General features: G+C 52.0%; 1 protein-coding gene across 2 annotated transcripts in view; it reads right to left on the bottom strand.

Annotated features, from left to right (window-relative positions):
• rfx2 (regulatory factor X, 2 (influences HLA class II expression)) overlaps positions 1 to 15,426 on the bottom strand; it is a 151,777-nt gene that overhangs the window by 16,232 nt on the left and 120,119 nt on the right. For both annotated transcript variants that reach the window (XM_067967988.1, XM_067967986.1), the window contains one exon: positions 6,265 to 6,473. In XM_067967988.1, coding sequence (XP_067824089.1) covers positions 6,265 to 6,473 — 209 coding nt within the window. The remainder of the gene's footprint in view (positions 1 to 6,264; positions 6,474 to 15,426) is intronic.

A 15,426-nucleotide genomic window follows, 5' to 3' on the forward strand; every position in this document is an offset into this window, starting at 1 on the left:
GTAGACGTGGTCTACATGGACTTCAGCAAAGCCTTTGACAAGGTACCGCATGGTAGGTTGTTACATAAGGTTAAATCTCATGGGATCCAAGGTGAGGTAGCCAATTGGATACAAAATTGGCTTGACGACAGAAGACAGAGGGTGGTTGTAGAGGGTTGTTTTTCAAACTGGATGCCTGTGTCCAGCGGTGTGCCTCAGGGATCGGTGCTGGGTCCGCTGTTATTTGTTATTTATATTAATGATTTGGATGAGAATTTAGGAGGCATGGTTAGTAAGTTTGCAGATGACACCAAGATTGGTGGCATTGTGGACAGTGAAGAAGGTTATCTAGGATTGCAACGGGATCTTGATAAATTGGGCCAGTGGGCCGATGAAGTTTAATTTAGATAAATGTGAGGTGATGCATTTTGGTAGATCGAATCGGGCCAGGACCTACTCCGTTAATGGTAGGGCGTTGGGGAGAGTTATAGAACAAAGAGATCTGGGAGTACAGATTCATAGCTCCTTGAAAGTGGAGTCACAAGTGGATAGGGTGGTGAAGAAGGCATTCAGCATGCTTGGTTTCATTGGTCAGAACATTGAATGCAGGAGTTGGGATGTCTTGTTGAAGTTGTACAGGGCATTGGTGAGGCCACACTTGGAGTACTGTGCACAGTTCTGGTCACCCTATTATAGAAAGGATATTAATAAACTAGAAAGAGTGCAGAAAAGATTTACTAGGATGCTACCGGGACTTGATGGTTTGACTTACAGGGAGAGGTTAGACAGACTGGGACTTTTTTCCCTGGAGAGTAGGAGGTTTAGGGGTGATCTTATAGAAGTCTATAAAATAATGAGGGGCATAGATAAGGTAGATAGTCAAAATCTTTTCCCAAAGGTAGGGGAGTCTATAACGAGGGGGCACAGATTTAAGGTGAGAGGGGAGAGATACAAAAGGGTCCAGAGGGGCAATTTTTTCACTCAAAGGGTGGTGAGTGTCTGGAACGAGCTGCCAGAGGCAGTAGTAGAGGCGGGTACAATTTTGTCTTTTAAAAAGCATTTGGACAGTTACATGGGTAAGATGGGTATAGAGGGATATGGGCCAAGTGCAGGCAATTGGGACTAGCTTAGTGGTATAAACTGGGCGACATGGACATGTTGGGCCGAAGGGCCTGTTTCCATGTTGTAACTTCTATGATTCTATGATTCTATAAGGACAGATACAAAGTACTCATTTAGTACCTCAGCCACCCCCTCTGCCTCCATGAGTAGATCTCCTTTATGGTCCCTAATCAGTCCGACCCCTCCTCTTATTACCCGTTTACTATTTACATGCCTGCAGAAGACATTTGGATTCCCTTTTATGTCGGCCGCCAGTCTATTCTCATACTCTCTCTTTGCCCCTCTTATTTCCTTTTTCACTTACCCTCTGAACTTTCTATATTCTGCCTGGTTCTCATTTGTGTCATCAAGCTGACATCTGTCATACGCCCCTTTTTTCCCGATTTATCTTACTCACTATCTCTCGACATCCAGGGAGCTCTGGCTTTAGTTGCCCTACCTTTCTCCCCGGTGGGAATGATTCTAGACTGTACCCGAACCATCTCTTCTTTAAAGGCCGCCCATTGTTCAATTACAGTTTTGCCTGACAATCTTTGATTCCAATTTACCCGGGCCAGATCTGTTCTCATCCCATTGAAATTGGCCCTCCTCCAATTGAGTATTTTTAGAGTGGTCCATGTCCTTTTCCATTGCTATTCTAAACCTTATGATACTATGATCACTGCTCCCTAAATGCTCCCCCACTGACACTTGCTCCACTTGGCCCACCTCATTCCCTAGAACCAAGTCCAGCAATGCCTCCTTCCTCATTGGGCCGGAAACGTACTGGTTAAGAAAGTTCTCCTGAACACATTTCTAAAATTCCTCCCCCTCTGTGCCCCTTACATTATTGTTGTTATCCCAGTCTATATTAGGATAGTTGAAGTCCCCAGTTATCACTACTCTATGGCTTTTGCAACTTCTCTGTAATTTCCCTGCAAATTTACTCCTCTATATCCTTCCCACTAGTTGGTGGCCTATAGAATACAGGTAGTGTAATGGCACCTCTTTCATTTCTTAACTCCAACCAAATAGATTCTGTCCTTGACCTCTCCAGGACATCCTCTCTCTCCAGCACTGCAATATTCCCCTTAATCAATACTGCCACCACCCCCCTCCTTTCTTTCCTTTCCTATTTTTCCTGAACACTTTGTATCCAGGAATATTTAGTACCCAATCCTGCCCTTTTTTTGAGCCAGGTCTCCGTTATCATAAGAACATAAGAAATAAGAGCAGGAGTAGGCCAATCGGCCCCTCGAGCCTGCTCCGCCATTCAATAAGATCATGGCTGATCTGATCCTAACCTCAAATCTAAATTCATGTCCAATTTCCTGCCCGCTCCCCGTAACCCCTAATTCCCTTTACTTCTAGGAAAGTGTCTATTTCTGTTTTAAATTTATTTAATGATGTAGCTTCCACAGCTTCCTGGGGCAGCAAATTCCACAGACCTACCACCCTCTGAGTGAAGAAGTTTCTCATCTCAGTTTTGAAAGAGCAGCCCCTTATTCTAAGATTATGCCCCCTCGTTCTAGTTTCACCCATCCTTGGGAACATCCTTACCGCATCCACCCGATCAAGCCCCTTCACAATCTTATATGTTTCAATAAGATCGCCTCTCATTCTTCTGAACTCCAATGAGTAGAGTCCCAATCTACTCAACCTCTCCTCATATGTCCGCCCCCTCATCCCCGGGATTAACCGAGTGAACCTTCTTTGCACTGCCTCGAGAGCAAGTATGTATTTTCTTAAGTATGGACACCAAAACTGTATGCAGTATTCCAGGTGCGGTCTCACCAAAACCTTATATAACTGCAGCAATACCTCCCTGTTTTTATATTCTATCCCCCTAGCAATAAAAGCCAACATTCCGTTGGCCTTCTTGATCACCTGCTGCACCTGCATACTAACTTTTTGATTTTCTTGCACTAGGACCCCCAGATACCTTTGTACTGCAGTACTTTCCAGTTTCTCGCCATTAAGATAATAACTTGCTCTCTGATTTTTCCTGCCAAAGTGCATAACCTCACATTTTCCAATATTGTATTGCATCTGCCAAATCTCCGCCCACTCACCCAGCCTGTCTATATCCCCTTGTAGGTTTTTTATGTCCTCCTCACTCTCCACTTTCCCTCCCATCTTTGTATCATCTGCAAACTTTGATATGTTACACTCGGTCCCCTCCTCCAAATTGTTAATATAGATTGTAAAGAGTTGGGGACCCAGCACCGACCCCTGCGGAACACCACTGGCTACTGCTTGCCAGTCTGAGAATTAACCATTTATCCCAACTCTCTGCTTCCTGTTAGATAACCAATCCTCCACCCATGCCAGAATATTACCCCCAATCCAGTGATTCTTTATCTTGAGCAATAATCTTTTATGTGGCACCTTGTCGAATGCCTTCTGGAAGTCTAAATACACTACGTCCACTGGTTCCCCTTTATCCACCCTGTACGTTATGTCCTCAAAGAACTCAAGCAAATCTGTCAGACATGACTTCCCCTTCGTAAAGCCATGCTGACTTTGTCCTATTAAATTATGTTTATCCACATGTTCCGCTACTGTCTCCTTAATAATGGACTCCAAAATTTTACCCACCACAGATGTTAGGCTAACTGGCCTATAATTTCCAGCCTTCTGCCTACTACCCTTTTTAAATAAGGGTGTTACATTAGCAGTTTTCCAATCTGCCGGGACCTTTGCCAAGTCCAGAGAATTTTGGAAAATTATTACCAAAGCATCCACAATCCCTACTGCCACTTCCCTCAAGACCCTCGGATGTAAGCCATCAGGTCCAGGGGATTTATCCGCCTTGAGTCCCATTAATTTACTGAGTACCAATTCCTTAGTGATTTTAATCGTATTTAGCTCCTCTCCCCCCAGAGCCCCCTGTTTGTCCAGTGTTGGGATATTCTTAGTATCCTCTACCGTAAAGACTGAAACAAAATATTTGTTCAGCATTTTTGCCATCTCCATGTTTCCCACCATTAATTTCCTGGTCTCATCCTCTAAGGGACCTACGTTTGCCTTAGCCACCCACAACATCGTATTCCCATGTGGCTATTTGCGCCTTCAGCTCACCAACCTTGTTCACCACGCTTCGTGTGTTTACACACATGCACTGCAAACCAGTCTTAGGCTTTCTTCTACTCTCTTAGTCTGATCCCACCTAATACTGTACTATTACTTGCTCTAGTGCTATCTTTCCCTCTTGATCCTTTGTGACCCTTGTTTCTCCTTTCCAATGGTACATCCTAGTGCCCATCCCCCTATCAAATTTGTTCACCCCCGCCCCCACCCCAGAGCACTAGCAAACCTCCCCGCGAGGACATTGGTCCCAGCTCCGTTAAGATGCAACCTGTCCGGCCCATACAGGTCCCACCTCCCCCAGGAATCTAAAGCCCTTCCTCCTGCGCCATCTCTCCAGCCATGCATCCATCTGCTCTATCCTCCTATTTCTATGCTCACCAGCGTGTGGCACCGGGAGTGATCCGGAGATTACTACCTTTTGAGGTCCTGCTTCTTAATCTCTTTCCTAACTCCTTAAAATCTGCCTGCAGGACCTCATCCCTCTTTCTACCTATGTTGTTGGTACCGATATGGACCATGACCTCTGGATGTTCACCCTCCCCCTCCAGAATGTTCTGCAGCAGCTCAGTGACATCCTTGATCCTGGCACCAGGAAGGCAACATACCATCCTGGAATCACGCCTGCGGCCGCAGAAACACCTGTCTGTTCCCCTAACTGTAGAATCCCCTATCACTATTGCTCTCCTGACCTTTCTCCTCCCCACCCCCCACCCCGTACAGCTGAGCCACCCAAATCAGTAATATTTAAAAGATTAAAAGTTTAGATCAGAGCAAGGGAGCATAAACAGTCTCCCACAAGTTTTAAAGTGATGGGAAACAAATATAATTCATATATATATTCTTTGAGAGAGACCATAATAAAGATTTAGAATTCTGTTATACTTGCTAATCAATCCCAGATACTGGGGCTCAGAGACCCACGGCCTACGCAAGAAGCTCTCGCCCTTTTTAACCTGCCAGTGCTGAAGATAGTTACTCCCAACTGCTAATAGTGAGGGAATCCAGCTCCACATTTACACTCTCAAAGACCCAATGGCAGTCTGCGGGATTCTGCAAATACTGGGTTTGAACACTCAGAACCGCGATGCTCAGCTCATTACTTGTGTTTTTGTTAAAGGAGTACGGTTGACAGTGGGAGAAGGGCACATTTTCAGCGGGCAGCACTCAAACACACGAGTGCCTTTGTTCCAGAGCATTCCTTTTAGGTAACCAGATCTGAACGTTGCCATTAATGTGTCAGATCACTCAACAAACCATCTCCTCGTATCATAATTTGCATAATATTAATTCCATTTGTGAGTAGCTGGCTCACTACTTGTCAAAGACAAGTACGTTCAGCCCATCTAGCTCACCCTACCACAGAAACCATTGATTCCTCCCCCCTCAGTGTGTGATTTCCTCGAATGACTCGAGTTTTGCCTCCACTGCTCTACCTCAAGGCCACGCCAGGGATTAATCGCTGTGTGAAGAAGGGCATCCTTTCTTCAATCCTGAACCTACCATTTACCAGCCTGTACCCATGTCCCCATGTCCTGTAGTCACCATTTAACTAGAAATGATGGTCACGATTAACCTTTCCAATTCCATTTTACATTTTTAACCCCAAAAGGGTCACTCATTTGGCTCACTTCAAAGCTTTTCCTCATAACTCAGTCCTCCAGCACTAGGGATCAGCCTGGTGGCTCTTCTCTCCACTTCCAGGGCTTCGCTGTCTCCCTTATGCCTCAGTGACGAGATGCAGTCTGACTAGAGCACCATACAGCTTCAGTATCATGGCCTGACACTTAGTCTACTGATCTGGCAATATGACGCAGCATTCTGCTCACACTGTTAATTGCTGCACTGCAGTGACTGAACATCTTTTGTTGACTTTACTATCACTCCCAGACTTCCTTCAGTCTCTTCCCTAGATATGTCATTAAGTATGTCCCCCATTTCCCCCCACAATGTATGGGTTTTCACCTGCCATGAGTCTGCCTGCTTGCAAATATTGTCCAGGTCATCCTGCAATTCCTCAGCTACCGTGGCAGATTCTACTGTCCCACTGGTTTAGTGCAAAGAGCCGAGAACGGACGCAACCGTCATCTTACAAACCTGTAGAAGGACCATTTTAGCAGGAATTGGCGGGCAGCCTTGGGGAAGCTGGGGCTGCCTTCGTGGGGCTTCAGGACCTGATTCACTACATTATCGAGCCAGGACGCCCACTCATCGAGGGAGCTCTGCTGCTGTAGAGTCATCTTAAAATCCTGTTCCAGTCGCTGCACCATTCCCTCCTCACACTGACAAACCCACGAAGCTTGTTCCTGTTACAACAAAACCAAAGAACGATAATCGGTCTGAAAAAAATCAACCTACAATAGACAAATGTAAAGGGTATTCAGCCCCTTTTCACAGGGTTACACAGGGATTACCCTCAATCTCTCCTGGAGCTGTGGCCACTGGATTGGTGGGGGTCACCATCTGGCACAGAAAGTACTTTCCTAGTCTTCCTTCTACTGACTCATAGGAACGTAGGAACAGGAGTAGGCCATTCAGCCCCTCGTGCCTGCTCCGCCATTCGATAAGATCATGGCTGATCTGTGATCTAGCTCCATATACTTGCCTTTGGCCCATATCCCTTCATACCTTTGGTTGCCAAAAAGCTATCTATCTCAGATTTAAATTTAGCAATTGAGCTAGTATCAATTGCCGTTTGCGGAAGAGAGTTCCAAACTTCTACCACCCTTTGTGTGTAGAAATGTTTTCTAATCTCGCTCCTGAAAGGTCTGGCTCTAATTTTTAGCCTGTGCCCCCCACTCCTAGAATCCCCAACCAGCGGAAATAGTTTCTCTCTATCCACCCTATCTATTCCCCTTAATATCGTATAAACTTCGATCAGATCACCCCTTAATCTTCAAAACTCTAGAGAATACAACCCCAATTTGTGTAATCTCTCCTCGTAACTTAACCCTTGAAGTCCGGGTATCATTCTAGTAAACCTACGCTACACTCCCTCCAAGGCCAATATGACTCATCTGTTTTCCCCTCAGTTGTTCTGTTTTGTTCTCAGTATGTGTCCAACACTGGCAAGGCCACATTTATTGTCAACCCCTAGTTGCCCCAAGAACGTGATGGGCATTTAGAATCTACCACACAGTGTGGGACTGGAGTCACGTGTAGCCCAGACCAGGTAGGGACGGCTGGTTCTGGTGCCAGCCCACAAATTAGCAGATTTATTGAGATCAATTTCATAACTTGTGATGTTAGGATTTGACTCATGACCTCTGGGTTGCTAATCCAGTCTACTGCACCATATTTCTTCATCTTATCAGACACTCTCCCCATTAGTGCTGAAGATTGAGTGAGAATCAATTGCATGTTAATAAAGTCAGAGTTTACTAGTACACCTTAGCAAGAGTGATGGAATTCTATCATCCCTCAAAGTTCAAAGAAAGGAAGAACTTGCATTTATATAGTGCCTTCACAACCTCAGGACGCCCCAAAGAGCATTACAGCCAATGAAGTACTTTATGAAGTGTAGTCACTGTTGTAATGTTGGAAATACAGCAGCCAATCTGGACAGCAAGATCCCACAAACAGCAATGTGATAATGACAAGATAATCTGTTTTTTAGTGATGTGGGTTGAAGGATAAATATTGGTCCCAGGCCACCGGGGAGAACTCCCCTGCTCTTCTTCGAAAAGTGGCATGGGATCTTTTACATCCACCTGAGGGGGCAGATGGGGCCTCGGTTTTACGTCTCATCCAAAAGACGGCACCTCCGACATCGCAGCACTTCCTCAGTACTGCAGTGGGGCGTTAGTGTGGATTATGGGCTCAAGTCTCTCGAATGGGGCTGGAACGCACAACCTTCTGACTCAGAGGAAGAGTGCTACCCACTGAGCCATGGTCGACACCTAAATCAGGTTCACTCTTACTGGGCAGCAAGGGCACGCACAGCCTCCGATGGATCAAGCTGACTCTCAACCTTTAACGGGAGTGGGATACTGCAACACCGTTAAGGGCTTTGGAGTGCGTGATTCTGCCTATAGGGCAAACTGTTGGGCCCGATAAAACAACTTGCATTTATATAGCGCCCTTAACATAGTAAAACATCCCTAGGAACATCACAGGAGCGATTATCAAACAAAATTTGACACCAAGCAACATAAGGAGATATTAGGACAGGTGACCAAAAGCCTGGTCAAAGAGGTTGGTTTTAAGGAGCGTCTTAAAGGTGAGAGAGTTAGGGTGGTGGAGAGGTTTAGAGAGGGAATTCCAGAGCTTAAGGCCTGGGCAACTGAAGGTGCGGCCGTCAATGGTGGAGCGATTAAAATCGGGGATGCGCAATAGGCAAGAATTGGAGGAGAGCAGAGATCTCGGGGGGGGGGTTGTAGGGCTGGAGGAGGTTACAGAGACAGGAAGGGGTGAGGCCATAGAGGGATTTGAAAACAAGGATGAGAATTCAAAAGTCGAGGTGTTGCCGGACCAGGAGCCAACGTAGGTCAGCGAGCACAGGAGTGATGGGAGAATGGGACTTGGTGCCAGTTAGGATACAGGCAGCAGTGTGTTAACCATTTTCTTTTTCCAGAATTTCTAATTTCAGACTGCAAAGCCGCCGACTCTTGGCACCGCTGACGAGCGGGAGTTGAAGCTCATGGGGGGTCTCCGGGGACCCACAGAAACGGTGGGGGGCTCTGGAAAGTCCGCGATCGGGGGAGGGGGAGAAACCCAGTTATGGGAGGCCTGAGGTATCCTTTGTGGGGCCAGGTGCACCTCTGCTCCTCCTCGCCCGCAAGGAACCTTTAAAAAATAAATTTAACTTACCTGGGCCTCGTGTGGCCAGAAGCCTACCTGCTGCCAGCTCTCACCGAGGGTTCAGGACCACACGAGCCTTAATCCAACCCACAGTTAAAATGGTGCGTGCGGCCTGATGATGTCATTGGGCAGGCGGCCTTCCTGAATTCAGGTGAGTTAAAATGGGGGGGGGGGGGGGGGGGGGGAAAAGAGGGGGGAATGCGACATTAATACACCCCACCCCCCCCACAACAATCCCGTCGGGCGAGAGTGTTAAACTCAGGCCTCAAGAGTTTACCCAAAACTGACGTTACATCAATGTCTATAATTACACGGTTTATCCCTTTCTTTTTTCTTGAACAAAGTTGTTACATTAACTACTCTCCAGTCCTATGGCATACTTCCATATTGAAGGAGAATTGAAATTGTGGCCAGTACCTTTGCTCTCTTCTCTGACTTCTTTCAACACCCCATGCTGCAGCCATCAGGGCCCAGTCACTTATCCACCTTGAGTTCTGCTAATTTTTCAGAATCAATTCCTTTTCTCCAATTATCTCTAACAATTGTTCCACAGCCTCCTCTAGCACACCCACATTCTCACTTCTACCATGATTTGTAAAAGCTGATGCAAATATTTATTTAATATCTCCACCATACCTCCGCCCCTTCACAATTAGACCCCCCTTCACCGAGTGGTCCAACCTCTTCAGCTATTCTTTACCTATACGCTTATAAAGGTCCTTAATGTTTCCTTTTATATAATCTGCTAGTCTTTTTTTCATATTCTTTTCAGCTGTTCTAATCTCACTTTACACCTCACGACTACACTTCCTATATTGTTCATATATACAATGCTTAGTATTATTAGCCCTAACTGTATCTTATGCCTTCTTTTTAAATGTCAGTTTCTCTATCCATGGAACTCTATACTTTGATGCACCTTATAGGAATATATTAATGTATCTATATACTCTCTCTCTCATATTTGAAGGGTTCCCACTGCTGATCTGTCGACCAGTTTGCTAACTTCTCTGCCCAGTTAATTTGGGTCGGATCCTTTGATCCCTTTGAACTTTGCCTTTTACCAATCCAGCACCATTACCTTTACTCTTAATTTTTCCTTTTCTGTTCTTACGCTGACCCTAACTATACTGGGGTCACTATTTCCCAATTGTTCTCCCACTTCACTTTCCAGAACTAAATCAGGCAATTGTTGGACTAGAAACAGACTGATCGAGGAAGTAGTCCTGGATCATTGTTCTCCACTTTGTCCAGGTGCATTATCTTTATCCCAATCGATCTTAGGCTAGTTAGAATCACCCAATATTATTGCCAAGTTCTTACATTTCTCTCTGAACTACCTGCAGATCTCCCCCTCTATCTCACCTCCATTATAAGAACATAAGAAATAGGAGCAGGAGTAGGCCATAGGCCCCTTGAGCCTGCTCCGCCATTCAATAAGATCATGGCTGATCTTAACCTCAACTCCACTTTCCCGCCCGATCCCCATAACCCCTTGATTCCCCTAGGGTCCAAAAATCTTTCTATCTCAGCCTTGAATATACTCACCGACTGAGCATCCACAGCCCTCTGGGGTAGAGAATTCCAAAGATTCACAACCCTCAGTGAAGAAATTTTTCCTCATCTCAGTCCTAAATGGCTGACCCCTTATTTTGAGACTATGACCTCTGGTTCTAGACTCTCGAGCCAGGGGAAACAGCCTCTCGGCATCCCCCGTCAAGCCCCCTCAGAATCTTATATGTTTCTATGAGATCACCTCTCATTCTTCTAAACTCCAGAGAGTATCGGCCCATTCTACTCAATCTCTCCTCAAAGGACAACCCTCTCATGCCAGGAATCAATCTGGTGAACCTTCGTTGCACTGCCTCCAAGGCGAGTATATCCTTCCTTAGGTAAGGAGACCAAAACTGTACACAGAATAGTATTTCTATCCATCTGGATTGTGTCTTTAACACAACCTCCTTACATTCCAGTGCTGTGATAGAGTCCTTCACTAACACTCCCACCCGAACCCCTGTTTACCCTCCCCATCTCTCCTGAAAATTACAACCAGGAGTTTTAAGTTCCCAGTCCTGTCCAAACCTAAGCTAGGTCTCTGTTATAACTCCTCTATCACATCGTTCCATAGTTAATAATGTTTCTAACTCTCCAATTCTGTTGAGTGTTTTGAGCTCAATCCTGACTCCAGTTGTTTGGAATGTTGACCCTTATTCTTTCCCCTGATTGTCTCATTTAGTTTTATTGATACACCTTGCGCCTTCTGAAACAGTGTTTTTACCTCTCACTACCTCATTGCCTGACCATGAATAAAGACTTAGGGCTCAATTTTGCAATGGTGGTGGGTTGGCAGCTGGCTGAGGAGGGGGGGGGGGGGGGGGCGGGGGGTTAAGGTGCACATGGCAAACCCGCATGAACAAAGCTTACCGTTTCCGACGCGATCGCACGTTGATTGCTGATGATTAACGTCCTCTCCAGGTTTCGTGCCCGGCAGCCAGCCTGATTGACAGGCTGGCTACCGTCAGGAGCTGCAACGCGGGAGGTGGGGGGGGCTGGGTGAGAAAGAGAAAGCGAGATAGCGAGATGTCGAAATGTCATCCAGCGCTGGACTGGAAGATTGGTGGGGGGGGGGGGGGGGGGGAAAGAAGAAAAGGAGGGGGAGTTCAGCGGGGAGGGGGGGGGGGGGGGGGGGGGGGAGAGAGAAAAAAAAGAGAGAGGGGAAGAACGGTGGGGGGTGGGGGGGGGAAGAACGGTGGGGGGTGGGGGGGGAAGAACGGTGGGGGGTGGGGGGGGAAGAACGGTGGGGGGTGGGGGGGGAAGAACGGTGGGGGGTGGGGGGGGAAGAACGGTGGGGGGTGGGGGGGGAAGAACGGTGGGGGGTGGGGGGGGAAGAACGGTGGGGGGTGGGGGGGGAAGAACGGTGGGGGGTGGGGGGGGAAGAACGGTGGGGGGTGGGGGGGGAAGAACGGTGGGGGGTGGGGGGGGGAAGAACGGTGGGGGGTGGGGGGGGAAGAACGGTGGGGGGTGGGGGGGGAGAAGAACGGTGGGGGGTGGGGGGGGAAGAACGGTGGGGGGTGGGGGGGGAAGAACGGTGGGGGGTGGGGGGGGAAGAACGGTGGGGGGTGGGGGGGAAGAACGGTGGGGGGTGGGGGGGGGAAGAACGGTGGGGGGTGGGGGGGGAAGAACGGTGGGGGGTGGGGGGGGAAGAACGGTGGGGGGTGGGGGAGAAGAACGGTGGGGGGTGGGGGGGAAGAACGGTGGGGGGTGGGGGGGAAGAACGGTGGGGGGTGGGGGGGAAGAACGGTGGGGGGTGGGGGGGAAGAACGGTGGGGGGTGGGGGAGAAGAACGGTGGGGGGTGGGGGGGAAGAACGGTGGGGGGTGGGGGGGAAGAACGGTGGGGGGTGGGGGGGGAAGAACGGTGGGGGGTGGGGGGGAAGAACGGTGGGGGGTGGGGGGGGGAAGAACGGTGGGGGGTGGGGGGGGAAGAACGGTGGGGGTGGGGGGGGAAGAACGCTGGGGGGTGGGGGGAAGAGAGAGGGGAAGATCGGGGGGGGGGGGAAGAGAGAGGGGAAGATCGGGGGGGGGGGGGGGAAGATCGGGGGGGGGAAGAGAGAGGGGAAGATCGGGGGGGGGGGAAGAGAGAGGGGAAGATCGGGGGGGGGGGGGAAGAGAGAGGGGAAGATCGGGGGGGGGAAGAGAGAGGGGAAGATCGGGGGGGGGAAGAGAGAGGGGAAGATCGGGGGGGGGAAGAGAGAGGGGAAGATCGGGGGGGGGGGAAGAGAGAGGGGAAGATCGGGGGGGGGGGGGGAAGAGAGAGGGGAAGATCGGGGGGGGGGGGGGGGAAGAGAGAGGGGAAGATCGGGGGGGGGGGAAGAGAGAGGGGAAGATCGGGGGGGGGGGAAGAGAGAGGGGAAGATCGGGGGGGGGGGAAGAGAGAGGGGAAGATCGGGGGGGGGGGGAAGAGAGAGGGGAAGATCGGGGGGGGGGGAAGAGAGAGGGGAAGATCGGGGGGGGGGGGAAGAGAGAGGGGAAGATCGGGGGGGGGGGAGGAGAGAGGGGAAGATCGGGGGGGGGGGAAGAGAGAGGGGAAGATCGGGGGGGGGGGGGAAGAGAGAGGGGAAGATCGGCGGGGGGGGGGAAGAGAGAGGGGAAGATCGGGGGGGGGGGGAAGAGAGAGGGGAAGATCGGGGGGGGGGGGGAAGAGAGAGGGGAAGATCGGGGGGGGGGGGGAAGAGAGAGGGGAAGATCGGGGGGGGGGAAAGAGAGAGGGGAAGATCGGGGGGGGGGGAAGAGAGAGGGGAAGATCGGGCGGGGGGGGGGAAGAGAGAGGGGAAGATCGGGGGGGGGGGGAAGAGAGAGGGGAAGATCGGGGGGGGGAAGAGAGAGGGGAAGATCGGGGGGGGGAAGAGAGAGGGGAAGATCGGGGGGGGGAAGAGAGAGAGGGGAAGATCGGGGGGGGGAAGAGAGAGGGGAAGATCGGGGGGGGGGGGGAAGAGAGAGGGGAAGATCGGGGGGGGGGGGGAAGAGAGAGGGGAAGATCGGGGGGGGGGAAGAGAGAGGGGAAGATCGGGGGGGGGGGGAAGAGAGAGGGGAAGATCGGGGGGGGGGGAAGAGAGAGGGGAAGATCGGGGGGGGGGGGAAGAGAGAGGGGAAGATCGGGGGGGGGGGGAAGAGAGAGGGGAAGATCGGGGGGGGGAAGAGAGAGGGGAAGATCGGGGGGGGGGGGGAAGAGAGAGGGGAAGATCGGGGGGGGGGGAAGAGAGAGGGGAAGATCGGGGGGGGGGGAAGAGAGAGGGGAAGATCGGGGGGGGGGGAAGAGAGAGGGGAAGATCGGGGGGGGGGAAGAGAGAGGGGAAGATCGGGGGGGGGGGGGGAAGAGAGGGGAAGATCGGGGGGGGGGGGAAGAGAGGGGAAGATCGGGGGGGGGGGGAAGAGAGAGGGGAAGATCGGGGGGGGGAAGAGAGAGGGGAAGATCGGGGGGGGGGGGAAGAGAGAGGGGAAGATCGGGGGGGGGGGGAAGAGAGAGGGGAAGATCGGGGGGGGGGGGAAGAGAGAGGGGAAGATCGGGGGGGGGGGGAAGAGAGAGGGGAAGATCGGGGGGGGGGGGAAGAGAGAGGGGAAGATCGGGGGGGGGGAAGAGAGAGGGGAAGATCGGGGGGGGGAAGAGAGAGGGGAAGATCGGGGGGGGGAAGAGAGAGGGGAAGATCGGGGGGGGGGGAAGAGAGAGGGGAAGATCAGGGGGGGGGAAGAGAGAGGGGAAGATCAGGGGGGGGGAAGAGAGAGGGGAAGATCAGGGGGGGGGGAAGAGAGAGGGGAAGATCAGGGGGGGGGGGAAGAGAGAGGGGAAGATCGGGGGTGGGGGGGGAAAGAGAGAGGGGAAGATCGGGGGGGGGGAGAAAGAGAGAGGGGAAGATCGGGGGGGGGGGAAAGAGAGAGGGGAAGATCGGGGGGGGAAAGAGAGAGGGGAAGCTCGGGGGGGGGGGAAAGAGAGAGGGGAAGATCGGGGGGGGGAAAGAGAGAGGGGAAGATCGGGGGGGGGGGAAAGAGAGAGGGGAAGATCGGGGGGGGAAAGAGAGAGGGGAAGCTCGGGGGGGGGGGAAAGAGAGAGGGGAAGATCGGGGGGGGGAAAGAGAGAGGGGAAGATCGGGGGGGGGGGAAAGAGAGAGGGGAAGATCGGGGGGGGGGGGAAAGAGAGAGGGGAAGATCGGGGGGGGGGGAAAGAGAGAGGGGAAGATCGGGGGGGGGGGAAGAGAGAGGGGAAGATCGGGGGGGGGTGGGGGAAGAGAGAGGGGAAGATCGGGGGGGGGGGGGGAAGAGAGAGGGGAAGATCGGGGGGGGGGGGGGGGAAGAGAGAGGGGAAGATCGGGGGGGGGGGGGGGGAAGAGAGAGGGGAAGATCGGGGGGGGGGGGGAAGAGAGAGGGGAAGATCGGGGGGGGGGGGGGAAGAGAGAGGGGAAGATCGGGGGGGGGGGGGGGGAAGAGAGAGGGGAAGATCGGGGGGGGGGGGGGGGAAGAGAGAGGGGAAGATCGGGGGGGGGGGGGGGGGGGAAGAGAGAGGGGAAGATCGGGGGGCCGGGGGAAGAGAGAGGGGAAGATCGGGGGGCCGGGGGAAGAGAGAGGGGAAGATCGGGGGGCCGGGGAAGAGAGAGGGGAAGCTCGGGGGGGGGGGGAAAAGAGAGAGGGGAAGATCGGGGGGGGGGGAAAGAGAGAGGGGAAGATCGGGGGGGGGGAAAGAGAGAGGGGAAGATCGGGGGGGGGGAAAGAGAGAGGGGAAGATCGGGGGGGGGTGGGGGAAGAGAGAGGGGAAGATCGGGGGGGGGGGGAAGAGAGAGGGGAAGATCGGGGGGGGGGGGGGGGAAGAGAGAGGGGAAGATCGGGGGGGGGGGGAAGAGAGAGGGGAAGATCGGGGGGGGGGGGGAAGAGAGAGGGGAAGATCGGGGGGGGGGGGAAGAGAGAGGGGA

The sequence above is a fragment of the Heptranchias perlo genome, chromosome 29 (genome assembly GCF_035084215.1).
Source record: "Heptranchias perlo isolate sHepPer1 chromosome 29, sHepPer1.hap1, whole genome shotgun sequence".
Classification (NCBI taxonomy): Eukaryota; Metazoa; Chordata; class Chondrichthyes; order Hexanchiformes; family Hexanchidae; genus Heptranchias; species Heptranchias perlo.